This window comes from Halichoerus grypus, chromosome 7 (genome assembly GCF_964656455.1).
Source record: "Halichoerus grypus chromosome 7, mHalGry1.hap1.1, whole genome shotgun sequence".
In the NCBI taxonomy this organism is placed as follows: Eukaryota; Metazoa; Chordata; class Mammalia; order Carnivora; family Phocidae; genus Halichoerus; species Halichoerus grypus.
In genome coordinates, this window is record NC_135718.1 from 56,581,690 (window position 1) to 56,608,538 (window position 26,849).

Consider the following 26,849-nt stretch of genomic DNA (forward strand, 5'->3'; position numbering starts at 1 on the left):
CCCCAGTTAATTGCTTCAGGTCTTCTAAACTCCTTTGCTCCCCTAAGACCTTGTGAGGCCTGAAGGGAAGCGGTCCGGTGTATCGGATGAACCCCGCCGCCGCGTGGACGAAAACGTTTGCACGTGGCTCGCACCCCTTGGAAAAGCAGCCCCAGCGCCCTGGCGAAGCCCCCGGGTGAGAGGTCGGTGGTCCGACCGGGGCCGGGCCTCCGGCTCCTCACACGCGAGGTCTCCTTCACGCCCCTCTTCCTTCTCCTTCCGGTCCGGCTGGACGCGAGGAGGCCTGGCGAGGGCGGGTTTCTCTCCTGCCGCTTGCAGGCCCCGCGGCCCCCCGCCCCACTCGCGGCGCCGCGGGACCGCCCGGGCGTCCTCCCGCCGCCGGGAGCGCTGTGGGCCGCGGCGGGCCGGGTGGCAGACGCCGTGGCGGCCGCCGCGCGCCTGAAGGGAGCTGCTGGCGGGGCCCAGGGCGTCCCCGCCCGAGACCGCGCCGCCGCCGCCATGGGTAAGGGGAGCGGACCGAGAGCGGACGCCCCGCTCTCCGTCCGAGGCTGAAGGCCGCGGCCGGGCGAGGACTGGTGGTGGTGGGCGCCGAGGGCTCGGGTAGCAACTGGAGCCCGAACCCGGGCCTGGGGCTGGGCGGGGGCAGCGGGGGACTCGGGGGCGCCCGGGGTCGCCATGGCAACGCGCGGCCGCCCCCCGTTCCTTCAGGTCCCCGCCCCGGTTCTAGGGCCTAATGGCCGAGGGCTCGCGGTCCGACGGCTTCCAAGGGGCGAAGACAGGGCCGCCCGGGGGGCCGCTCCCAGATCGGTGGAACAGTCGGGGATGGGCGATGACTTTTCAGGTTTGGGGGTGGCGGAGGGAAGACGCGTCTCAGGTTTTGGCCTGGGTGCCCGACGCCGAGGGCGGGAGAGGTGCAGCGATGCCGCGCAGGACCCCGGGTGAGCCCTCCGCGGGGGTCCTTGGGCGCCCCGAGCCCTTTGGGCAGCCTTGCTGCGGGGAGGAAGGGAGGCAGAGAGGGGGCTCCAGGCCCGGGCGAGATGCGGGGACTGGCCGTTGGCCTTGTTGGGGCTGCGACCAGCAGGACACATCTGCGAGCCCGGGCGGGGCGCGGCCGGCGTGTAAACGCTCCTGGGGCGAGGAAGCTGCCGGCCCCCAGCTCGGACCCGCCTCGGAACAGCTGCAGATGCGCCCTTTGTCTGCTTGTCGCATCGCAAGTCACGGATCGTAATGGGCACTGTTAAGAAAAAGGAGGATTGGTACAGATTATGAAACATCAAGTGGTTCCCCCGCCCCCGAAAAAAAGAGGGAATCATACGACGATGCAGATTTGAAGGAATGATGTGTGTGCAGATTTTCTACCAGCTAGCTCGGTCATAGAGATTGTGGCTGTTTGCATTTTTAGTTGCTTAGGATTCCGTGTCAGTCTTCGCGCTTAGCTATCAGCTCAGAACTCGAATACTAGATAATTGGGAACCCTGGACTTCTGTTCAGTGAAGGAAAAACGGACACTTGGTTCACTTGGACTAGTAAATTTGCCAGAGATTATGAAACGTTATACTAAGTGCTTCATTTTTCTGCACTTCATTTTGTCATGTGTTTGCTGAAAATATTCCTGCCAGTCACAGCAATGGTGAGAATATGTGGGAACAGTGGCGAGAATATGCAGGAACATCTGAATTTCTAAGTTAACTAAGGATGGAATTTGTGGGAAAGAAAAAAATAGCTTTTTGTGAATTGAAAGTATCAATTACTAATCAGTTTTTCTTTTTTTTAAGTGCATCTATTAACTTAGTTTTTGACTGAATCAGCTGTATGGGCAAGGAACTTAAATGTGAAACAGGACTGCTTTTATTTCCTCTGGGAAAATAAAGGAGTTATGCAATACAGAATTACAGTTGCAATGAGAAAACAAGATGGAAAGAGGTTAAAATGAGTGAAAGAATTGAATGGCTTCTCCTGTATTCCTTTATTTGTCAGTGTGTTTTAACCCATCATGTTTATGGATGATACTGTAATCTTGGAATTGTAACCACCTTTTATTGCCAGTTTATTCTGAACGTTTTTTGCCTTGAGATTCATCCTTGGACCGTGCCTGCTGTCCACCTTTTGCACGAGACTCTTAAATATGTTGTTTATTACTCCAATTTTATCTCCACAAAAAGTAAAAAAAAAAGAACAACAAAAAACCTCGTTCTCTCTGAAGACGTACCACAAAAGTAAAATAAATACCAGAAAATAACCAAGTTGCAAGATCTTGAGAATAATTCATAAACTTTGTCTGGGGTGGGCATGGTAGTGTTCTGTGGTATGTGTGAGAGAGACATAAAGAGAAGTTACGTAGGGGTGTGGATTAGTTAGGGAGACTAATTTGTCAACCAAGGAAAAACAAACCATTGTTGTTTTTATAGGGGAATGAAAGGGTTTGTGTATTTTTCAATGTCATGTCTTGCAAATGATGTTGGACTCCTTTCTTGTGCTTTCAGCTACAAAAGACCCCACAGCTGTAGAGAGAGCAAACTTGTTAAACATGGCTAAATTGAGTATCAAAGGACTCATTGAATCTGCTCTAAGCTTTGGCCGCACTTTGGATTCTGACTATCCCCCCTTACAGCAGTTCTTTGTTGTTATGGAACATTGTCTGAAACACGGTCTTAAAGGTATCCTGAGATTTTAAAAAACTAATTAAGTTTAGAATCCCACTATTTCTGTCTTAAACATCCTTGAAAATGTGTATTTGTTGAGACCATAATTATTGTTACTTTACATTTAAAATTACTGGGTGGGTTGGCTTGGGGAGAGAATAGCCTACTGCTTTATGTTTTCTAATAAGTTGTCTTCAGAGAATACCTAGTTAGTGTTTCGTAAAAACATTTGATTTTTCATTTTTTCTCAATATACTCTGAACTGATTTCTATTTTCTAGGACAGTTAGAGTTATTCAAAAATTTTTAACCTTAGTGATTCCAATATGAAGTCTTATTACTAGTTTGAGCCCTATTGAACAAATACATTAAAATAATTGTTGAAATATAAACCTCGTTGGCACTGGAATGTATCTAGAAAGACTGTCTTTCAGATTGGATTATTGTAGAAATGTAAGCGCTCCCTGGGAATGATGATAATACTGGATATTTTCTTCTACACAGTTGGCACTGATTTATCATTTCATGTAAAATGTTTATGTTAGATTTAGTTATTTAATATACATTGTATAATAACTGTTCTTTTTTTTTTTTAAAGATTTTATTTTTTTGACAGAGAGAGACACAGCGAGAGAGGGAACACAAGCAGGGGGAGTGGGAGAGGGAGAGAGAGAAGCAGGCTTCCTGCTGAGCAGGGAGCCCGAAGCAGGGCTAGATCCCAGGACACTGGGATCATGATCTGAGCCGAAGGCAGACACTTAACGACTGAGCCACCCAGGCGCCCCTATAATAACTGTTCTTTTACTTATTGTAAAAACAGTTGTTGTTAGTTTTGGTGTCTAGTTCTTTTGATCAGCTGTGTGGAGGGCTATGTAAGAGTTTATTTTATTTTAAAGATTTTATTTATTTATTTGAGAGAGAGAGAGAGCCCAAGAGGGGGTAGGGTCAGAGGGAGAAGCAGACTCCCTGCTGAGCAGGGAGCCCGATGTAGGACTTGATCCCGGGACTCCGGGATCATGACCTGAGCTGAAGGCAGTCACTTAATCAACTGAGCCACCCAGGCGCCCCTATGTAAGAGTTTATACTAAAGTGACTGTTCTAAAGCTAAAAGAAGCTTGGTTCCTTGTGGGTATACTAGGAACCTGGGTAAGTTGGGAAGGCTCAGAAGTTCTGACTAAGGTACATGAAAGTGGGAGTAAATGTAAACAGCACAAAAGGAGATTTACATAAACATGGTTTTAATAAAATGTACTTCAAATTTTAATAAAATGTACTGCCAAAGGAGCCTTGGCATCAAAGTTTGAGAAACCCTATATGATGTCATTAAAGTACTCATTTCTTTTTTTTAAATTAAAATTTTTTATTGAGATATAATTAACATATTAGTTTCAGGTACACAACATAACGATTTGATATTTTTATGTATTGCAAAATGATCAGCACAATAAGTCTAGTTGATATCCATCACTGTACATAGTTAAAAATTTTTTTCTTATGATGAACTTTTAAGATTTACTCTCCTAGCAACTTTCAGATATACAACAGTATTATTAACTGTAGTCCTCATGCTGTACATTGCATCCTTATGACTTATTTATTTGATATCTGGAAGTTTATACCTTTTGACCACCTTTACCCATTTCCTCTTGCCCGCACCCTCTGCCTCTGCCAGCCATCAGTCTGTTCTCTGTATTTGCGTTTGGGTTTTGTTTTGTTTTTTTATTTTTATTTTTATTTTTTTTAAAGATTTTATTTATTTGACGGAGAGATACATAGTGAGAGAGGGAACACAAGCAGTGGGAGAGGGAGAAGCAAGCTTCCCGCCGGGCAGGAAGCCCTATGTGGGGCTCGATCCCAGGACCCTGGGATCATGACCTGAGCTGAAGGCAAAGGCTAACTGAGCCACCCAGGCGCCCCTTGTTTTGTTTTTTTAGATTCCACTATTTCTTTAATTGAAGACAAAGTAATTTTTTAAAAATTACATAATAGTGAAATCTACTCTCTTTGTATATGAATCAAACAACATAGAAGCACCTAGAGCAAAAACCATTTCCTTCATTCTCTTCCATTCATTTCCCTAAAGGGAATCCTTGTCATTCTTCTCTTTTCCATTTTTTTTCTTTTACTCTGCATAGAATTATGCTATAAGTATTATTATTCTGTGACTGTTTAAAATTGATATGGTTTGGAGGTTTTTCCATTTATATAGAGGCTTTATCACATTTTTAATAACTGTAAAATTTCATAGTATATGTATACCAAAACTTACTTAACTGCCCTCCTCTTAATGTACCCTTAGGTTGTTTCCAGTTTTTTACCATTAAAATTGTGCTGTTTGTATACTTGTTCTTTAGGATAGGATTCTTAGAGGAGTAGAATTACTGGGTCAAAGGACATAGGCAACTGGCCTCTATGAAGGCTTCATGGATTTATCAAACATCAGTGGATGTTAGTGTTTGTTTCCCCACATTTTTGCCTGCTCTTGATATTATCAGTTTCTGCTTCTTTCAGTACACCAGGAACTCACCAGTCTGATCTAACAACCTTAAGGGTTTTCTGGTTTTAGTTTTAGTTTTTTTTTTAAATTTTTAAAAACATTTAGGGGTGCCTGGGTGGCTCAGTCATTAAACGTCTGCCTCCGGCTCAGGTCATGATCCCAGGGTCCTGGGATGGAGCCCCGCATTGGGCTCCCTGCTCTGCGGGAGGCCTGCTTCTCCCTCTCCCACTCCCCCTGCTTGTGTTCCCTCTCTCGCTGCGTCTCTCTCTGTCAAATAAATAAATTTAAAAAAAAACAACACACACACATTTAAACATTTTTTTAAATTTTAATAACACCTTGAGTTTTAGTTTGCTTTTTGAAAAACTTTTTATCTTTGTTTTCCCTTAGGCTGCAGAAATGGAATTTGCTAAATGATGGCCAAACAGTTAAATTTTAAGCTCTTCCCTGAGTTTAAAATTCCTTTGCTTGACAAAATATCATAAGGCATGTCCTAACAGTCATATCATAGGCTTGTCTTGATGAATCATTATGAAGCTACTTTGTGCTGATTGATTTTTTAATCCCCCAAGGAAAAATTGCCTATCTTGGTGATTGTCCTTGGGTGGTGCGTATGATAGGCGCCCTTGATCTGCAGGAGATCTGGTCAGTATTAAGAAAGAAATGTATAGTGATTTCATGGTTTTCTATCACCTGATTCTCAGTATAAAACAAGTCACAATTTTTCATGTTAAGAGTAAAATAACTTTTTGTCCTTGGTTTATTTAATAAACTGATAAAGATCAACCTGCTCGGGCTGTCAGCCTTTTTATTTTGGTACTGGTAAAGAATAAGGCCAGTTGTTTTTTTACTTTAATTACCTGCCTGCATATTTCTGATAAGGAAGAATGGCCAAGCTGCATATTTTCTTTCTTTTTTTTTTTTTGCATATTTCTTTTCTTTTTTTTTTTTAAAAGATTTTATTTATTTATTTGACAGAGAGATAGAGAGAACAAGTAGGCGGAGAAGCAGGCTCCCCGCCAAGCAGGCTCCCCGCCGAGCAGGGAGCCCGATGCGTGGCTTGATCCCGGGGACCCTGGGATCATGACCTGAGCGGAAGGCAGCTGCTTAACCAACTGAGCCACCCAGGCACCCCATTTTTTTGCATATTTCTGATAAGGAAAAATATCAGGATCCTGATGAACAGGTTCCTGATCCACAGGACTGTGTAGTGATAAGAGCGGAAGGTCTTTGAATAACTGTATTTTAAGTTAGAAATGTTGAAACTAAATAAAAGGAAGTTATGACAATTTTATATGTTGAAGTTGTATGCATTATATATGCTTTTTTTTCTCAGTAAGAAAATCATTTTTGAGTTATAACAAAACTATCTGGGGCCCCTTGGAACTGGTGGAGAAGCTGTACCCAGAAGCAGAGGAAATAGGAGCCAGTGTCCGGGATTTGCCTGGTCTTAAGTAAGTAATCTTATTGTTCATTTCTAACCGCAGAGATATATTTACTGTTCCTTGAAAGTACTTCACACTCTATTATCTTCTCTTAGCCTTAAGTAGCCTTCTTCCATTCTCTCCTAATAAAATTCTGTTCTTTCTTTATAGCTCAGTTCAAATTTCATTTCCTTTATGAAATTTCTCTTAGTCCCTTCAGTAGGAATTAACTGCTTTTTCTTCTATACCCTATCACTATATTCACTCCTTTATTATATCACTTTGATTCTACATTGTATTGCAGGAAACAGCAGGTCCCTTTAAGATAGGATGTATCAATTATGCATTTGTTTCCTGAGTGTTAAGCTAGTTTGCAGTAGTAAGCTAGTTGGCAGCCAATAACTATTTGTTGAAGACTAATTTATTTTTATTTATTTATTTACTTTTTAAAAGATTTTATTTATTTGACAGAGAGAGACACAGCGAGAGAGGGAACACAAGCATGGGGGGTGGGGGAGGGAGAAGCAGGCTTCCCACTGAGCAGGGAACCCAATGCGGAGCTCGATCCCAGGACCCTGGGATCATGGCCTGAGCTGAAGGCAGACGCTTAATGACTGAGCCACCCAGGCGCCCCTGAAGACTGATTTAGACCAAATCCAGGGCAAAGGCTCAGGAGATTAGAATTCTCAGATAAGCCATTTATATATATGGGGCTTGTGCAAATTACTTTTCTTTCTCTAAAAATTGGGACCTATAGTGTCACCTGCCCATTTCACTAGACAAATATATATAAAATGTAAAAACTGAATAAAGGCATAAAGGTGTTGTTAAGGCTAAGTTCTTACGCTTTCCTTTAGTTTATCTTAATTCTTGTGAATGAGATAACCTTCTTTTCTTAGCATTCTCTGTCAGATTACCAGTTGCTTTCTCTTAGCTTTATAATTGAGGGTTTTACAGTTGTTTTTTTTAAGATTTTTTATTTTTGCGAGAGAGAGAGAGAGAGCTTGCAAGAGAGAGCGCGAGAGAGCGCAAGCACGCAGGAGCAGGGGGAGGGGCAGAGGGAGAAGCTGACTCCCGCTGAGCAGGGAGCCTGATGTGGTACTGGATCCCAGGACCCTGGGATCATGACCTGAGCTGAAGGCAGACGCTTAACTGAGCCACCCAGGCACCTGAGGGTTTTACATGTTGTAGGGAATATGGTAGTGTTTTCTGGCTGATAACACAACATCCAAATATTTCCAGGTTGTATTTAATTGAATGATAAAAGTAAATGGCTACTATTTATTAAGTACTGTCTCAGGGTAATAAGATAATTGGTTTACATGAATTATCTCATTTAGTCCTTACATCAGTCTTAGAGGGTAGAGATTATTATAATAATTGCATAGATGTGAAAAATAAAGGTCAGAGGAGTTAACAGTTAAAAAGTGGCAGAGCCAGGATTCAAACCCAGTTTTTAAATTTTATATTACTTATTATTATTTTTGTAAGTAATCTCTCTGCCCAGTGTGGGGCTTAAGCTCATGATGCTGAGATCAAGAATTGCATGCTTGACTGAGTGAGCCAACCAGATGTCCCTCAAACCTAGTTTTTAGAGTGAAATAGCAAGGGAATCATAACTCTCAAAAAGAGAAATATAAGAAGGGGCACCTGGCTGGCTCAGTTGGTAGAGCATGTGACTCTTTATCTCTGAGTTGTGAGTTCAAGCCCCACGTTGGGTATAGAGAATACTTTAAAAATAAAATCTTAAAAAAAAAGAAATATAAGATTTGGTCATTTTAATATGAAAATATATGTTCAAATTGTTTTTAAAAAGCCTAACTCTTCAAAAGTAAAAAATGTTTTCTGAACAATGGTATTCATTCAACTGCTAAACCATAAGAAGCTCATTAGCTGTTAGTAGTGAAGATTAACTTACCTCCCACACTACATGCCAAAACATTCTTTGTATAAGAAAACATAAAAGTGTGAATGATGATCTTTCTCTTTGAAAAACCATACATATTCTGTAAAAGTTGCTTTTACTTTTACTAAATGATAAAACTTGGATAAGAGGTAGGAGATTGAATTTTTTAAGGACAACCTCCTAGAGAAACATTTGAAAAATAACAAGCAGCCTGGTGATTTCTCTCTTTTTGATTACCAGCTTGGTGCCCTCCTAGCTTTGTTAGGATTTTTTTTTTTTTTTAATTTGTTAGGATTTTTAAAATTCAGATATCATGTCCGTTACTTTTTGAAGGCATTATATTGCTTTATTTGATGCATTTTGCATATCCATTTTTAAGACTGATGAATCACAGACTTGTACCTCTGAAACAAATAATACATTATATTTAAAAAAAAATAGTAGGAAGGGAAAAATGAAGGGGGGAAATCGGAGGGGGACACGAACCATGAGAGACTATGGACTCTGAGAAACAAACTGAGGGTTCTAGAGGGGAGGGGGGTGGGGGGATGGATTAGCCTGGTGATGGGTATTAAAGAGGGCACGTATTGAATGGAGCACTGGGTGTTATACACAAACAATGAATCATGGAACAACACATCAAAAACTAATGATGTAATGTATGGTGATTAACATAATAAAATAAAATTTAAAAGAAATGTTTTTTAAAAATCTTAAGAAAAAAAAAAAAGTAACCTCCATACCCAGTGTGGGTCTTGAACTCACAACCTGCAGATTAAAAATCACGTGCTCTACTGACTAAGCCAGCCAGGTGCACCTTACATATTTATCTTTAGACAGTTATGCCCATTCGGTCAAAATATTTCTTGTAGAGATAATCCTCAGTATTTAGAGCGTCATTTCTTCCAAGGCATAAAATGGTACCTAGATGTCCTGTAGGTGCAGGTTTACCTTAGATACTTAAATAGCTCCCAGGGATTGGTTTGCATGTTCAAAGAGCTGGCTTAAAAAACTAGAAACAAACAAAAAAAACAAAACAAAACACCTGTAGAAACAGACAAAACCATGATAAATTGCAGTTTTCCTTTATTAATATGAACCTTGACAGCAATAGAATATGTAGTCTATTATAATATATGGACTGAGACTGTCTTCTGACCAGTTGGTTTTGCTTTTTTAGGACCCCCCTCGGTCGTGCAAGAGCATGGCTTCGATTAGCCCTCATGCAAAAAAAAATGGCTGATTACCTGCGTTGCTTAATTATTCAGAGGGATCTCTTAAGGTTAGTACCATTAAGTCATGTTCATTTCCATTTTTAAAATTTCATTTATATCCTGTTTTCCAAAAAGAATTAAAGATGTAGTACAAAAGGATACATAAAATACAATAAGATGGCATTAAAAAAAAGAAGAGCAACATGAGAGAGAAAATCATGTAGGGACATAACATGGATCAGGAACTAGCCTAAAAACTGAATACCATAAGCTTTGTATTGACCAATAAGAGGAAAATTTATTTATATGTTATATTTCTAGGCTAGTTTTATTTTTTTTTCTAAATTACAGTTAATTCTACAAATAAAAATCTGTATTGGGATTGGGAGCTTTAATCTGACAAATTTCTTTTTATTTTTTATTTATTTTAGAGAGGAAGATGGTGGGTGGTGCAGAGGCAGAGGGAGAGAGAGAGAACCCCAAGCAGATTCCCTTCCCAGGGCGGAGCCCACATGGGGCTCAATATCACAACCCTGAAATCAAAGTCAAAATCAACAGTCTGACACTTAACCAACTGAGCCACACAGGCACCCCAACAGGTTTAGATCCTGAATGTCTAAACTGTTGCTTTGGCCATATTGTGGGCACTTTTTAAACTGTCAATTGAAGGCCAGTGAGCGCTGGCAATTAAGTGGTATAGTGAAGATGACTGGAAAACATTAACTTGTTATTGTTAGTTGACATTGTGCTGAGGTTGATGGGAAGTCGAGCTTATAAATAGCCTGGTCTATGCACTGACTTTGAAATCTGCTCAATTTCAGGAATACATCTTATCATTCAGACCATTCATTGTTTACCTTTGAAGCTTTTTATTTAACAGAGAATGGATTCATCCTTTTAAAAAATGTAATACTGAACATAGCTGTGATAACACCCCCACTGAAACTTTTGTTTTCAGTATTAACTTCTTGAATAAATTGCCTTCATGTAGTAAATATATAAATAAGTAAATAATAGAAGGCCAGATGTTTAAGACAGACTTTCAGAGTATGGTAATCAGTTGTTAGAGGGGGTGACCCATAGCAGTCCCTCTGTTTGCCCTTGTTCTCTTGGAGTGCCTGTCTGATATTCTGGAGAATCTGGTCATTTTTGGTAGTACTTATGACTCTGGTCGTACATCTTGGTTTTCCCATTTGTTAAATGAGAATGACCGTACTTTAAGCACCAGCAATTTCTCAATAATATTGTGAAGGTCAATTAAAGTGATTAAATAGTACATGGGACTTCTTGAGGAAGGCACGAGACAGTGATAATTAGTTCTATGAATACATAATTGTCAAGTCTTAGTTTTTAGACTGTCCTGTTTCTTTCACAAATCTCTTGTTTGAACATTTTTTAGGATATAGATGTCCTACCATCCTTAATTGATGGTTATTAAGAACACTTGCAATATACATATCAAATACACTGATTTGAACATGGGCTTTGGAAATGTTTCATATGTTCATTCCCTACCTTAGTCTTCATCCGAAGATTCTTAATAAATCCTAGAATTAAAAAGTCAACTCTAATAAAAAGTATTGTAATCAAATCAGTAACAGTCAGTAAGTCTTCTGAGAGTCCCAGACATTCCAGGCCTCAGTGATGCCTCTTTTTCTTTGATCTATGTCTCTTTGTTTCTCTTTTCTTTCTCTCAAAATTCCTTTTCCTCTTTCATCTCTTTCAGTCCCATTCTTTTACCTTGTTTACATGGACATTAACGTTTCAAAATGTTTAAGTTATTCACATATAGAAAGGCTAATTTGAAGAGACCAAATTTGTATGGGCTCCATGTTTATATTATGGGGCTGAGATTTTAAAATTTAGTGTTTGAAGTAAATTTGTGTTTTAAGGTTTTTATTTTAATTTCCACAGTGAATTTTATGAGTATCATGCACTAATGATGGAAGAAGAAGGAGCAGTAATTGTTGGGCTGCTGGTTGGCCTGAATGTGATAGATGCTAACCTGTGTGTAAAGGGAGAAGATTTAGACTCACAAGTAAGTGAAAGTGACTCGTACCAAATGCAGAGTGTTTTTAGTTTGTGCTGTTCCTCTTGGATCCAGTTGTAAACAGTACTGTTAAACACTAAAGAAAAATTAAGAATGAAATTCAGTTGCATGTTAACTGTACTTCTAATATTTCTCCCCTTTAACTAAAAATAACATGATTTACTTTAGGTTGGAGTGATTGATTTTTCCATGTATTTAAAGAATGAAGAAGATATTGGAAATAAAGAAAGGTATGATTTTCATAAGTTATTTATTTCACATGTATTTTTTTTTTTTAAGATTTTATTTATTTATTCGACAGAGAGAGACACAGGGAGAGAGGGAACACAAGCAGGGGGAGTGGGAGAGGGAGAAGCAGGCTTCCCGCCGAGCAGGGAGCCTGATGTGGGGTTTGATTCCAGGACCCTGGGATCATGACCTGAGCTGAAGGCAGACGCTTAACAACTGAGCCACCCAGGTGCCCCTGTCAAATGTATTTTAATTAAAAAACATACTGATGCAAAAGAGTTCTTAAATATACTTTTTAATGGTATTGTTAAATAGATTACTTGCTAATACTAGACTTAACAAAGGTTATAATTAGTACACAGCCTACTGCTACATTATTATAAAGATTCTTGAATTTTATTTAAAGGCAAGATAATGTTTTTTGCCATTATGGTTTTACAACAATTTTAGGCGACATAGACATTTTTTTGGTCCTTCAGTAAATACCTTTCCAACTGACGCAAAGCTTCTTTTCCCCCTCTTTAGGAATGTTCAAATTGCTGCCATATTAGACCAGAAGAATTATGTTGAAGAATTAAATAGACAACTGAAGTAAGTATTATGGATACTTGGATATTTGTGACTATTGTCGTAGAGGTTTTTTACACCCTTTTCAGGTCCACTTTACCCTATTCCTTCCTACTAAACATCTTTGAGAAAGGTTTGAGGGAGTAGAGAATAGAAATTAAGAATACAGAGAATTATTGGAGCTAATTCATTTTCAAAAAATGAGAGTCAGATTTTCTTTTTTTTTTTTATTTTAAGATTTTATTTGTTTATTTGAGAGAGAGTGAGATTAGAGCACAAGCAGGGGGAACAGCAGAAGGAGAAGCAGACTCCCCGCTGAGCAGGGAGCCCGATGCAGGGCTTGATCTCAGGACCCTTGGATCATAACCTGGGACAAAGGCAGCCGCTTAACTGACTGACCCACCCAGGCTTTCCAAGAGTCAGATTTTCAGATAGAACATTTGGAGAATTTAAAAATAGAACTTCTGGGGAGGGGTCAAAAAAATAAAGACAGAATTTCAAACTTATCCCTGTATCCTTGAGAAGAAAAGGCTAGATAGGGTGGAAGTTTATATCATTTTTATGGTTCACAAATTCATTTTTCCTACTTCAAAGAGCTTCATGTGTAAATGTGGCTGTCGCCTCCCATGGTGGGAGTTTTTCCTTATATTTTATTTCCTTATATATGTCACCTGGGCATTGAAGCTGTCAGTGAATACTTGTAAGAATTTCTGAGATCAATATGTAAAATAGTATAGTGCAGTTCTGACTAATAGAAATAAAATGTGAGTCATATAGATAATTTAAAATTTTTAGTAACCACATTAAAAAGGTAAAAAACATGAAATTAATTAAAAATATATTTTATGGGAGCCTGGGTGGCTCAGTTGGTTAAGCGACTGCCTTTGGCTCAGGTCATGGTCCCGGGGTCCTGGGATCGAGTCCCACATCGGGCTCCCGGCTCAGCGGGGAGCCTCCTTCTCCCTCTGGCCCTATCTCCTCTCATGCTGTTTCTCTCTCTCTCTCTCTCTCAAATAAATAAATAAATAAAATCTTTAAAAAATATATATATATTTTATTCAACCCAGTATACCCAAAATATTATTTCAATATGTAATCAATATAACAATTATTCATGAGGTATTTTATATTCTTTCTTTGTATTGTCTTCACAAGCCAATGTGTATTTTACAGTTATAGTACATTTTAGTTTGGACTAGATAGCACAGGTAAAGTGAATAATATTTGCTACATAGTTAGAAATGGACTGTTCCCATTAATTAAAATGAATAATTAGCAAAAATGACTGTCTCTGGGTGATGAAATTATGGATAATTTCTATTTTATTCTTTATACTTTTCTGATTTTCTAAGTTTCGTTCAGTAGTCAGAAAATAAAATTAAACATTTTCCCATTTTAGAAAAATAAGAAGCTGTAACTCTTGCTTTCTCTGAAGTTGGAGAGATAGGAAATATCTTGTATCATTGTCTTTTTTTTTTAATCACGGAGTTTTAATAAAAGATGTCATAGGAAATATATGTGTATGTATGTGTGTTTTCTAATTTGTAATTCTGAGATATTTCTAAATGCAACTTTGTATTGCTTATTTACTTACTGTTAAAGCTTTATTCACTTTCGGCAACAGGTAATATATTCACATAGTTTGGGGTGCCTGGTTGGCTTGGTTGAGCGACTGCCTTCAGCTCAGGTCACAATCCTAGGGTCCTAGGATCGAGCCCTGCATCCCCTGCATTGGGCTCCCTGCTTGGCGGGGAGTCTGTTTCTTCCTCTCCCTCTGCCCTGCTCGTGCTTGCTCTCTCTCAAATAAATAAATAAAATCTTTAAAAAATATATATATAGTCACATAGTTTAAACTTCAAAAGGAACATGAACAAAAAGCCTCCCTCCTCCTTGATATCCAATCACCTGGTTTCCCTCTTTGGGACTAATTAATAGGCTCTCGTGTATGCCTCCAGAGATACTTTATACAAATAAACAAGAATATGCATATATTTTCTTAAAGTTCCCTTCCCCTCAGTTTTTTTACATGTAAAGTAGCATAATTTTTACACTATTCTGTAGTTCACTGTTTTTACTCAACAGTTTATCTTAGAGTCTGTTCCATTTGGTTCAAGGAGTTTTCTCATTCTCTTTGAGATTATGTGTTTTAAATCATTTACAGCAGTACTAGTGCCTTACTTTTGTACATTTTACGGTTTTAAAAATGTTTCATTGTTTTTCCAGTTAGAATGTTTTTGTATATTTAAAGTACTTAAAAAAATATAGAAAACAGATAAAGATAAAAATAGAACTCACATATTATCCCTCATTCAAAGAAAACTATTGAGGGTTTATTTTCAAAAGTGCTTTTTTGATTAATATTTTATTGATTCTTACATAAAGGTAGGACAGATATTATTATCTGATTTATAGGTAAGGAAACTGGAGCTTAGAAAGGTTTTACAGCTTTCAAGGTGACACAGAAAGTAGAAAAGCAGGGACTCTAACTTTGGTCCTCTGTCTCTTAGTCCCACACCTGTTAAGGTCTCACCATCCGGATACCCTGTTGCTGTTTGTGAAAAACTCAGGTTGTTTCCCTAAGAATGATAATATTTAAAAATGATTTAATATGAATGAAAAAAGATTTGTTTCACTAGTTAAACTAAAATGCCAATATTTATTTCTGAGGCTGGTACAAAATTTGTTTAAATCTATTATAGGTTTTATTGTGATGTAAACAGCATATTATGTTATTAAAGAAAGCTTGAGGTGGTAGAAACAAGGTCTTGAAAAACAAACTAAATAAAATGTACAATAATGTCCAGTCTCGGAGATGTCAAGGGAAGTGTGTGCATTTTTGATAACTGTGTACTTCTGGTGACTGTACAGTTTGAAATACGATTTTTTATCAAGATTTATAAAAATGCAGAAAAAAATGTACAGTAATGTCCAATCTTGATCAATTTAAACAAAAATACAAAAAAACCAAGTTCATTCGGCTTAACCTGACTTTTAGCTATATCCTTGAAAATCAGGGTGTTTGCTTAGCTGCTGGCTGTCCGGGTACCTGATGTGAATTTCATATTCACATTTCCCAAACTACAGGTGACTTTAGAAGTCTTTAAGTGATTATAAAAGTGGAGAGTGGAAACAGAATGGGCTTGTGTTGAAGACTGCTGTAAATGCTTATTAAGCCACTTAATTATAAAGTGGATATTTAAAGTTCATCCTTTAAAAGATAATTTTTAATTTTAATAATACTTGGTAGTCTTTGTGTGGAATCCATTCCTAAGTATTAAAATGTAAATGTAAGAAAGACTCTAAGAAGACAGCAAAAAATAATGAGCAGCATAAAGTGGAATTTTAATAGAAATGAGTTTTTTGCTCCAGTCTTTATTGCTTTTCTAGCCAAATCTGGTTATCCAACTTAATGAAATTTCCCACACTCACAAATTCAGGATAGTCGGTGCATGTTAGTTAACATGGTAAGTCCAGGATAACATACCTTTTCTTACTTTTGTGAATTTGTGTGATTTGAATGAGTTTTTTCTTTATTAATTTCAGCAGCACAGTCAGCAGTCTCCATTCAAGAGTTGACTCATTAGAAAAGTCAAATACTAAGCTGATTGAAGAGGTATTGTAACCCAGCCATGGATAGTTGTCTTACACGGACTGAGTATTTTTGATCCTTTTCCATTTTAAGTATGAATACACTAAGTGTGCATGTGCGTGGGTGCACATTTTCATCCTTATGATGGAATATTTGCAATATAGTTATAATTGATGATTATAAGTTCTAGAGAAACCACATTTTCTCAGGTAAATTCTCTGGTAAATCTGTGAGTTGTTTGAGATACTCCTAGAAATGAGCCCCAAAGATGACACTTATACAACCCCTTCTTTGAATAAGCTGTGATTCTCTTTAAAATCTGGATGACCTCTATTTAGATAGTGAATCACCTATAGGTAGAAATTCCCATTAAAATGATACTGTTCGTCTTGTTCCACTATTCAGATTACTTTTCTTTACAAGCACCACTACCTGCTCATGGCCACCCTTTCTCCACCCAACCAAGTATAAACCTCATCCCGTGTGCTTTGGTTTCCTGCGTTGTCAGAGCGCCTCTCTGGTGGTCCCAGACTGGAAATTTATCTCTGCTCTCTTTTTAATACTGTTTGTAAAGTTGCTTTAGATAAGTTTTTTTTTTTTTTTTATATCAAACCACAGAGTTACTGCTTTCTATTTTCAGAATTATTTAGGCTAGAGGAAGAAATCTGTCATGAGTGCTCTGAACCCTACTTTCTGTGTTAATTAAAATTCTTAATTCTTTTAGAACTGGCCTAATTTTTCCAAACCAGGGAGCATATGATTACTTGCATGACTGCAAATGTATCTTTATTTTGATAGTTTGGGACCACTTGATAGTGTTCTCTTTTGTTTTGTTTTTTAATTATGATAAGTGTACTCTTTAATCCCCATCACCTATTTCATCCATCCCACCACCCATCTCCCCTCTGGTAACCATCAGTTTGTTCTCTATAGTTAAGAGTCTGTTTCTTGGTCTCTCTCTCTCTCTTTTTTTGACTTTGCTCATTTGTTTCTTAAATTCCACATGAGTGAGATCATACAGTATTTGTCTTTCTCTGACTTATTTTGCTTAGCATTAAACTCTGTAGCTCTATCCATGTTGTTGCAAATGGCAAGATTTCATTCTTTTTAATGGCTGAATAACATTCCATCCACTCACTACATCTTCTTTATCCATTCATCTATCAGTGAACACTTGGGCCACTTCCATAGTTTGGCTATTGTAAATAATGCTGCAGTGAACAGGGATGCATGTATCTCTTTGAATTAGTGTTTTTGTATTCTGGGGATAATACCCAGTAGTGCAATTACTGGATTGTAGGGTAGTTCTATTTTTAATTTTTTGAGGAAACTCTATACTGTTTTCCACAGTGACTGCACCAGTTTCTGTTTCCACCAATAGTGCACCGAGGGTCCCTTTTTTTCCCCCCACATCCTTGCCAACACCTGTTGTTTCTTGTGTTTCTGATTTTAGCCATTCTGACAGGTAGTCTTTCATTGTAGTTTTAACTTGCATTTCCCTAATGATGAGTGATGTTGAGCATCTTGTCATGTGTCTGTTGGCCATCGGGACCATTTGGTAGTTTGGTAGATTGGGACCATTAGAGCTGCTCTCTAGTTTGTGCTTCTTCTTGGCCTTAGGCACACTGTGAAGTTCAAGTTATATCCCTGATGAAGTGTTCAGAAATTTATTTATAAGCCAACATTGGGGATGGTCCCTGCTTTCCTTTCCTGGAATCCCTCTTTTCCTTGTAGGCCTCAGAACCAAGCCACTTAGTTTAACTCTGATGGTGAAAAATGTCTCATATTTGTGATGGTCACTCAGTGTTATCTATTTCAGAGGGTGTCCTATTTGGTTATCATGAAGGTCTGTATCACATTTTCAATGATAGCACAGCCTTCTTATAGATCTTTTATCTTTACACAGGTCTTTACAGTCTTATTGTTTCATGATACTTTGTATTCAGAACATACTTAAATCAGATATGCATGATATGTTTTAACTAACAATATATTTTGACTAATAAAAGGAAATACTAGAAATAAGAGTTCAATTTTTTTATTGGTATCTTAGGATACTAGCACATTTTTCTTATGAAAGCTTCTGTAGATGTGAGACATTTGACTAGTTTTAAGCTTTTATATTCTATTGTTTATAGCGATGATCATAACCTGTGAAGCAAGTATAAGTAAAGGTGTTTAAAATCTTTTTTCTTGTCCCTGTTTCATAATTTGTAGTTAGCAATAGCAAAAAATAATATCATTAAACTCCAAGAAGAAAATCATCAATTACGAAGTGAAAATAAATTGATTTTAATGAAAACACAGCAGCACCTGGAGGTAAGTATGGACTGTTTGCAAACACACTGTCTTGTGTCAGAAATTGCCACTTTTGGGGACTTTTGCATAGACTGGATATTTATTTCTGTGCTGTATTGATAGTAGTGATGACACAGTATAAAGCTTGATGTTTTCTTCTTAGGTTACCAAAGTGGATGTGGAAACTGAGCTTCAAACATATAAGCATTCTCGGCAGGGGCTGGATGAAATGTACAACGAAGCCAGAAGGCAGCTTCGAGATGAATCTCAGTTAAGACAGGTAGTTTACATTAGCAAAAATAATAATCATAATAATAATTTACCCTTAAGCATCACTTAAAATCTCTTTTTTAGCCTTATCTTCCTTGCTGTGGGATAGAAATCTCACCCCCTTACAACCCCTTCAGATTCTTTTTTTTTTTTTTTAAAGATTTTTTATTTATTTATTTGAGAGAGAGAGAATGAGAGAGAGCAAGCACATGAGAAGGGGTAGGGTCAGAGGGAGAAGCAGACTCCCTGCCGAGCAGGGAGCCCGATGCGGGACTCGATCCAGGGACTCCAGGATCATGACCTGAGCCGAAGGCAGTCGCTTAACCAACTGAGCCACCCAGGCGCCCAGATTCTTTTTTTATCAAGTGTTTTTAAACTGTGTTATAATCTGAAATGAATGGATTGTGACCAGCATTAAAAAAGCAAAATAGATGGGGCGCCTGGGTGGCTCAGTCGTTAAGTGTCTGCCTTCGGCTCAGGTCATGATCCCAGGGTCCTGGGATTGAGCCCCACATCGGGCTCCCTGCTCTGCGGGAAGCCTGCTTCTCCCTCTCCCACTCCCCCTGCTTGTGTTCCCTCTCTCGCTGTGTCTCTCTCTGTCAAATAAATAAAATATTTAAAAAAATAAAAAAAAATAAAAAAACAAAAACAAAAACAAACAGAATAGAATGATGGATTCAAATAGGACTGAAATGATATTTAAAAATTTTTTTAAAGATTTTATTTATTTGAGAGAGTGAAAGCGAGAGGGATCACAGAGGAAGAGGGAGAAGCAGACTCTCCACTGAGCGGAGAGCCTGACAAGGGGCTCGATCTCAGGACCCTGAGATCATGACCTGAGCTGAAGACAGATGCTCAACTGACTGAGCCCCCCAGGTGCTCCAAATCATATTTAAAATTAACTTATTTTTGGGGTGCCTGGCTGGCTCAGTTGGTAGAGCATGCAACTCTTGATCTTGGGGTCATGATTTCCAACTCTATGTTGGGCATAGAAGTTACTTTAAAAAAAATTAATGGGGCACCTGGGTGATTCAGTCAGTTGAGCGTCAGACTCTTGATTTCAGCTCAGGTCATGATCTCAGGGTGGTGGGATGGAGTCCTGCGTTGGGCTTTGCACTCAGTGCAGAGTCTGCTTGGGACTCTCTCTCCCTCTCCCCGATCCCTCCCCCGGCTCATGCTCTCTCTCGCGCGCTCTCTCTCTCTCTTTGAAATAATTTTTTTTTAAGATTTTATTTATTTATTTAACTGATTTTTTTTAACCTTAAATTGATATAATACCTACAGAAAAATACAAATGTACAGCTTAATGGGTTATAACATAAATACCTGTATAATCACCACCCAGGTCAAGAAGAGACTATTGCTAGCCTTTCCATCCCTTTTGCTATTTGTCTTTAATATTAGGAAACTTCTTTGTTTTTGATGTGAGAATTTTTTAATTTATAGCTTATTATTAGTTTCAGAGGTAGAGTTCAGTGATTCATCATTTGTATATAACACCCATGTGCACCCATATACAACACCAGTTGTACATAACACCTGGTTGTATATTCCATCATGTGCCTTCCATGTACCCCATCCCCCCACCCCAATGTAAAATTCTATAAGAGAAGAAATTGAAACTGTGAAGTGGGGTTTTTGAGTTATCTTTGGCCTTCACTTGTATGGATTACTTTATTTCTGTGTGTGTGTGTGTGTGTGTGTGTGTGTGTTTTCAAGTTTTATTTATTTAAGAAATCTCTACACCCAATGTGGGGGCTGGATCTCATGACCCCAAGATCAAGAGTCGCATGTTCTTCCAACTGAGCCAGCAAGACACCCCCAGACTACTTTATTTCTTTGATTAAGGAAAATTAATACTGAGTTTATGAGGCATAAAAATACTTAATTTTGAAGCAGTAGAATAGTGATAATATCTAGAAAATGCTTTCATTTTCACAAAATACACAGTTGAAAATATTTAGAATGTTATGTTACAGGACCTGGTTGATTCCCTTCATGTGGCTTAAACCTCAAAAGAGTAGTCTATGTATTTTTTTTATTTTTTTAAATGAATAAACTTTATTTTTTCAAGTAGGTTCATAGCAAAATTGAGTGGAACGTATTTTGTTTTTTTTAAGAGTGGTCTACAGGGACTTCCGGGTGGCTCATCGGTTAAGCATCTGCCTTCTGCTCAGGTCATGATCCCAGGATCCTGGGATTGAGCCCCACATCTGGCTCCTTGCTCAGGAGGGAGCCTGCTTCTCCCTCTGCCTGTTGCTGCTTGTGGTCTCTTTCTCTCTCTCTCACATAAATAAATAAATAAAATCCTTAAAAAATAAAAAGACATATACCTAGTGACATGAAACCATTAAAAAAAAATAGTCTACATAGTGAATAGAAAATTCTTCATGTTGTCATTAACTGTCGTGTGTCTGACTTTTGACATCCTGAAGTGGTATGTGAATTGAGGATATGTTGAAATTGCAGGATGTGGAAAATGAGCTAGCGGTACAAGTTAGTATGAAACATGAAATTGAACTTGCCATGAAGTTGTTGGAGAAAGATATCCATGAGAAGCAGGATACTCTGATAGGCCTTCGGCAACAACTAGAGGAAGTTAAAGCAATTAACATAGAAATGTATCAAAAGTTGCAGGTAAGGATCTTTTTTTTTTTTAATTTTTATTATAATTATAGTTTGTGAACCTACAGTGGAGTAGAAATCCGTGATTCATCACTTACATACAACACCCAGTGCTCACCATAACAAGTGCCCTCCTTAATACCCATCACCCATCTAGCCCATCCCCCACCCACATCCCTCCCGCAACCTTCCGTTTGTTCTCTGTCATTAAGAGTTTCTTACGGTTTCCCTCTTTTTTCTTCCCCCTTCCCATATGTTCATTTGTTTTGTTTCTTAAATTCCACATATGAGTGAAATCATACGGTATTTGTCTTTCTCTTAACTTATTTTGCTTAGTGTAATACATTGTAGCTCCATCCATGTCGTTGCAAATGTTAAGATGACCTTCTTTTTGATGGCTGAGTCATATTCCATTATATATATATACACACACACACATATATACACACACATAAAACACGTCTTTATTCATTCATCAGTCAATGGACATTTGGGCTCTTTCCATAGTTATATTGTTGATAATGCTGTTATAAACATCAGGGTGCATGTACCCCTTTCAAATCTATATTTTTGTATTCTTTGGGTAAATACCTAGTGGTGCAATTGCTGGATCATAGTGTAGTTCTATTTTCAACTTTTTGAAGAACCTCCATACTGTTTTCCAGAGTGGCTGCGCCAGTTTGCATTCCCACCAACAGTGCAAGGGGTTCCCATTTCTCTGCATCCTTGCCAACACCTGTTGTTTCTTGTGTTAATTTTAGCCATTCTGACAGGTGTGCGGTGGTATCTCATTGTGATTTTGATTTGTATTTCCTGATGATGAGTGATGTTGAGCATCTTTTTATGTGTCTGTTAGCCATCTGGATGTCTTCTTTAGGGAAGTGTCTATTCATGTCTTCTCATTTTGTAACTGGATTATTTTTGGGGGGAGTGTTGAGTTTGGTAAGTTCTTTATAGATTTTGGAGGTAAGGCTCATTCTTAAATTCTTAGAATTTCTTGAGTTTAATGTAAATTGAAAATAACTTTTTGTATGACAGATTTGGTTTTTAGCTGTGCTATATTGGTAATAAAAACCAGTGACTTCTTTTCTCTATGGAAGCTTAAGTAGTGTAGCAATGGAATAGGTATCAAAGAATAAACAAATCACCTATCTGAATTTCTTTTTTAATGCCAAAAGGTTAAGTATGAAGATTAAATCTTTTGGGAAAACTCAATCTAAATATGCAGGACATTTCTGTGAGTTCTTTATACAGTGTAGTCCTGAGAAAGATTTATTTTTTCTTAAAAAGATTTTATTTATTTATTTGAGAGAAAGAGAGCATGAGCTCGAGGGAGGGGCAGAAGGAGAGGGAGAAGCAGACTCCCTGCTGAGTGTGGAGACCAACACAGGGCCTGACCCCAGGACCCTGAGATCATGACTTGAGCTGAAGTCAGACACTTAACCGACTGAGCCACCCAGGTGCCCCTTTAATTATTATTTTTTTAAGATTTTATTTTTTATTTTTTTTTACTTTTTAAAAAAATTTTTTTTAAATTTTTATTTATTTTTATTATGTTAATCACCATACATTACATCATTAGTTTTTGATGTCGTGTTCCATGATTCATTGTTTGTGTATAAGCCAGTGCTCCATGCAGAACATGCCTTCTTTAATACCCATTTGACAGAGACACAGCGAGAGAGGGAACACAAGCAGGGGGAGTGGGAGAGGGAGAAGCAGGCTTCCCCCAGAGCAGGGTGCTTGATGTGGGGCTCGATCCCAGGACCCTGGGACCATGACCTGAGCCAAAGGCATCAGACGCTTAACGACTGAGCCACCCAGGCGCTCCAGGATTTTATTTTTTTAAGTAATCCCTACACCCAACATGGGCTCAGATCTACAACCCCAAGATCAGGAGTCTACATGCTTTACCTACTGAGCCAGCCAAGGGCCCTGAGAAAGATTTAATTTTGATTGAAATGCTTTACTGTAGGGGCACCTGGGTGGCTCAATCAGTTAAGCGTCTGCCTTCAGCTCAGATCATGATCCCAGAGTTCTGGGATCCAGCCCCGTGTGGGGCTCTCTGCTCAGTGGGGAGTCTGCTTCTCACTATCCCTCTGTCCCTCCCCCCTGCTCGTGCTCTCTCTCTCTCTCAAATAAAAAAATCTTAAAAAAAAAAAAATGCTTTACTATAATAATCGTTATAATTCTCTCATAAAGTGACATCACTGTTTAAGTAGATTTGTTGCCAAAAACTCTTTATTTAATTGGAAAAAAAGCATAGTTTACAAGAGTTTATTCTGTTGTCTTCCAGAAACACTAAAGGCAGTTTTTTTTTTATTACATTTTAATTGAATACTAATACTACTACTGCTTTATATCATAGGAGTATTTTAACCTACAAATTAGCTCTACTCATTTCAAAGTAAAAATTCCATAGTGAAATGGTATACAAAACTTAAAAATATTCAGGTTTAAAAATCAAAGCCACTATAGTTTTTTTTTTTTCTTTCTATATAGGGTTCTGAAGATGGCTTGAAAGAAAAAAATGAAATAATTGTCCGACTAGAAGAAAAAACCAATAAAATTACTGCAGCCATGAGGCAGCTGGAGCAAAGGTACAGCATTTTCAGTCTTAGTTTCTTTTTTTCCTTTTTTTCTCCCTTTTCTTTATTCAACTCTGACACCTGCCACAAAAACCATTAGGAAAATTTATTAGGACTTTTTTTTTTTAAGCCCAGCAAGATTTTGCCTTTTTGTTTTGGTTGTTGCATGGAATCAAGTTGCTTTATAGTAGGCTGAATTCATTTGAATTTGCCATTTTGTGGATTTTCTTAAAAGATTTAATATCGGCAATTTCATGTGGTTCAATCGATGACATAAAACAAATACACAAACAAAAACTTTGAAAAAGTGAAAAACGAACAAAATCTATGGTGGAATTATCCCTGATTGATTTCCATGCATATTGATTGTCATATCCTTTGTCATTCATCATCTCTTTATCTGAAATCAAGCTTTGAGTTGGCAGTTTAGTTGCGTTTCTTTGAGCTAGGACCCTCAACCCAAACCAATAAATAATTTTATTTAAATTGAATTGTTTTGTATTGGCATTTTTCACTTTTATTGTTGGAAAATGTAATGTATTTCCATTGACCTGTCATGTTGGTGTCAACATATGTCTTATCATTGCTTTCTTTGAATCTACTTATGAAAAACATAACTATTAATGCTTTATTGACATGAATATTCTTTTATTGACATCCTCTTTCTTCTTTTTTCTTTTTTGTTTTCTTTATCCCCATTTTTACATTTTGGACATCTTTATTACCTTTCTCTGTCTTTAATTTCTGTCCATTCCATTATGAAGTGACAGTGATTTGTTAACTCAAACTAGGACAATTGCAATGTCATTGGTGAAATATGCCAGCAGTGACACTCAGGACCAGTACAAGCTGGTCAAAGATATATCTTTCTGAAAACCACTTGTATTTAAACAGACTAAAAGAGAGTCGACAATTTTATAATATATTAAATAGAAAATAATTTATGCTATTAAGTATTTGAAAAGGGTATTAAGAACCCTGTCCACTTCTTGATCAGCTGCTGTGGTAATACACTGCCATGAAGCAGAGTGGGTGCACTTGGATTTCCAAAAACACATTCCTCAAACCTTGTGCACAAAGGCTGATTTGAGTATTGACCTTTTGGAGGTCAGGATTTTCAAGTGCAGTTTTATCTTTTTAGCTACTTTTTGATGGAAAATATAAACATTGTTTAAAAATAAGTTAACCCTTTGGTTTCACAGTGTGTTGGCACAAATTTTCCCTCTTGGCCCACTCTTGGCCTAATGGCTTCTTTACTGATTTTTTAATATGTTTTAAAATAGTTTATAACCCAGATTGGCCTTTCTCTTGTGCTCTAGCACCTCAGTTTTCCAGTTCCCTTAGCCCTCTTCTGTGATAGCACAACTTCAAGCCCTACCTCACTCTGAGTTTTATTTTAGTTTCTGTAATCTTAGAGAAATACTTGGGTCCCTGTCCCCCTACGTTAATATTTTAAAATTAAATTTCAATTTAGAGATAACTTGAATGTTATTCTCTTTTGCTCAGAAGTGGCATTTATACTTCTCAAATGTGTCAGGTTGCCCCACTGGTATGTTTTTAGGAAGAAAAGAAGAGGCAGTGTTTTCAGCTAGTTGAATAGAAATTTTGCCTGTGATTCCCTACAAGGAGTTAATGTCTCTTTAATACGTGGGAAAAGTTTTCTTATAAAAACATTGAAGTTAAATCTAAGAAATCCTAGATGGGAGGCAGGGAGTGGAGCTAAGCACAGGGAGAAGCAATGACTTACAAATAAAAACAGAACAAATGAAAATCACATTTTAAGCTAATATTTAAACATCAGTGATGAACAAAAATGATCTCTAGAGAATGTTGCCAACTAATACTATATTCTTTTGAATCTTAACATACACACAACACACACACACACACACACACACACACACACACACACACAGCTTTCGGCATAATGTAGTAAATGCATAAAGATCCTACAGGGAGGACCTGGCTGTTCGAAATAATTGCAGGTCTTTGCTCTTGGCCTTGTAGCACACTTGATTCCTGGCATACACATCCTAACATAATAAATAACAATGTGGCTTCTTCACCTAGTGTAGACGTAAATACTGTGCTTTACATGGTTTTGTAAAAAGGCAGTAACACACCCATTATACTTTCAAAGTTAATTCATTCTGCTCTACGTAAGTGGTAAAGGCTGTATTGCTTTGCATTGTTAATTATGAACAAGAAATAAAACAAATTTGAAGATAGTATTCTGGGCATATTATATGTTATATTGAAAAAAAATCACATAACAATTTCTAGACATTGTGTGGCTCTTTCACGTTTGAGTTTGTGAGTTTCCCCCCAAACTTTGTTTTCATTTAGAAATGTTTCTATTTCCCCATTTTTCTTTTATTTGTCTTCTTCACCCTTTTACACCCTAGTTCTAGCCTCAGTTTTACCCAAAGTTGATTTGAATTACACCAGATTGCAGCAAGCAGAGAAGGCGCAAATGGAAGCTGAAGATGAAGACAAGAAATATCTACAAGAGTGTCAGAGTAAATCCGACAATCTGCAGAAACAAATCTCCCAAAAGGAGAAACAGCTGTGAGTATTTCACTCTTGGAAATAAATACTTGTATTAACATAATTCCCACCCCTTCTTTTTTGCACATAATGGTAGGATACCTATATTTTCCTTTAGTTAATGATGCCAGCTAGATTATGGAGTTCTCCTTGAGAAATAAAAAAAAATTAGAAAACATAATTGATAAAACTTGTGTTTTTTTGTCCCTTTATTGTTTTCAGAGCATTTCAACTATCTTGTTACCTTGCTCAAGAAGAATTTTATTCTTTCTGCTGGTATATAAAAGCAGATGGCCATTATATTTCTAGGTACTGAGTGTAATATGCCTTTGTAACTCAAAGGAACTTATCAAAGAATAAGAAGTTTTTTGAGAACATTTTTATTAATACTTCATATGACAGATC

General features: G+C 37.8%; 1 protein-coding gene across 8 annotated transcripts in view; it reads left to right on the top strand.

Moving 5' to 3' along the window:
• Positions 1 to 332: 332 nt before the first annotated feature.
• Positions 333 to 26,849, top strand: part of RUFY2 (RUN and FYVE domain containing 2) — a 46,330-nt gene continuing 19,813 nt past the window's right edge. The window contains exons 1-13 of one of the 8 annotated variants that reach the window (XM_036113849.2): positions 333 to 502; positions 2,484 to 2,657; positions 6,475 to 6,592; positions 9,649 to 9,750; positions 11,597 to 11,720; positions 11,901 to 11,962; positions 12,486 to 12,551; positions 16,071 to 16,140; positions 18,334 to 18,435; positions 18,578 to 18,694; positions 21,154 to 21,321; positions 23,812 to 23,909; positions 26,346 to 26,465. In XM_036113849.2, coding sequence (XP_035969742.1) covers positions 499 to 502; positions 2,484 to 2,657; positions 6,475 to 6,592; positions 9,649 to 9,750; positions 11,597 to 11,720; positions 11,901 to 11,962; positions 12,486 to 12,551; positions 16,071 to 16,140; positions 18,334 to 18,435; positions 18,578 to 18,694; positions 21,154 to 21,321; positions 23,812 to 23,909; positions 26,346 to 26,465 — 1,325 coding nt within the window. In that variant the 5' untranslated portion in view covers positions 333 to 498. Of the gene's footprint in view, positions 503 to 682; positions 939 to 1,077; positions 1,631 to 1,707; positions 1,924 to 2,483; positions 2,658 to 6,474; positions 6,593 to 9,648; positions 9,751 to 11,596; positions 11,721 to 11,900; positions 11,963 to 12,485; positions 12,552 to 16,070; positions 16,141 to 18,333; positions 18,436 to 18,577; positions 18,695 to 21,153; positions 21,322 to 23,811; positions 23,910 to 24,661; positions 26,129 to 26,302; positions 26,466 to 26,849 lie in introns of those variants that run through there. The other 7 variants (XM_036113844.2, XM_036113843.2, XM_078077648.1 and 4 more) reach the window with 7 other exon arrangements.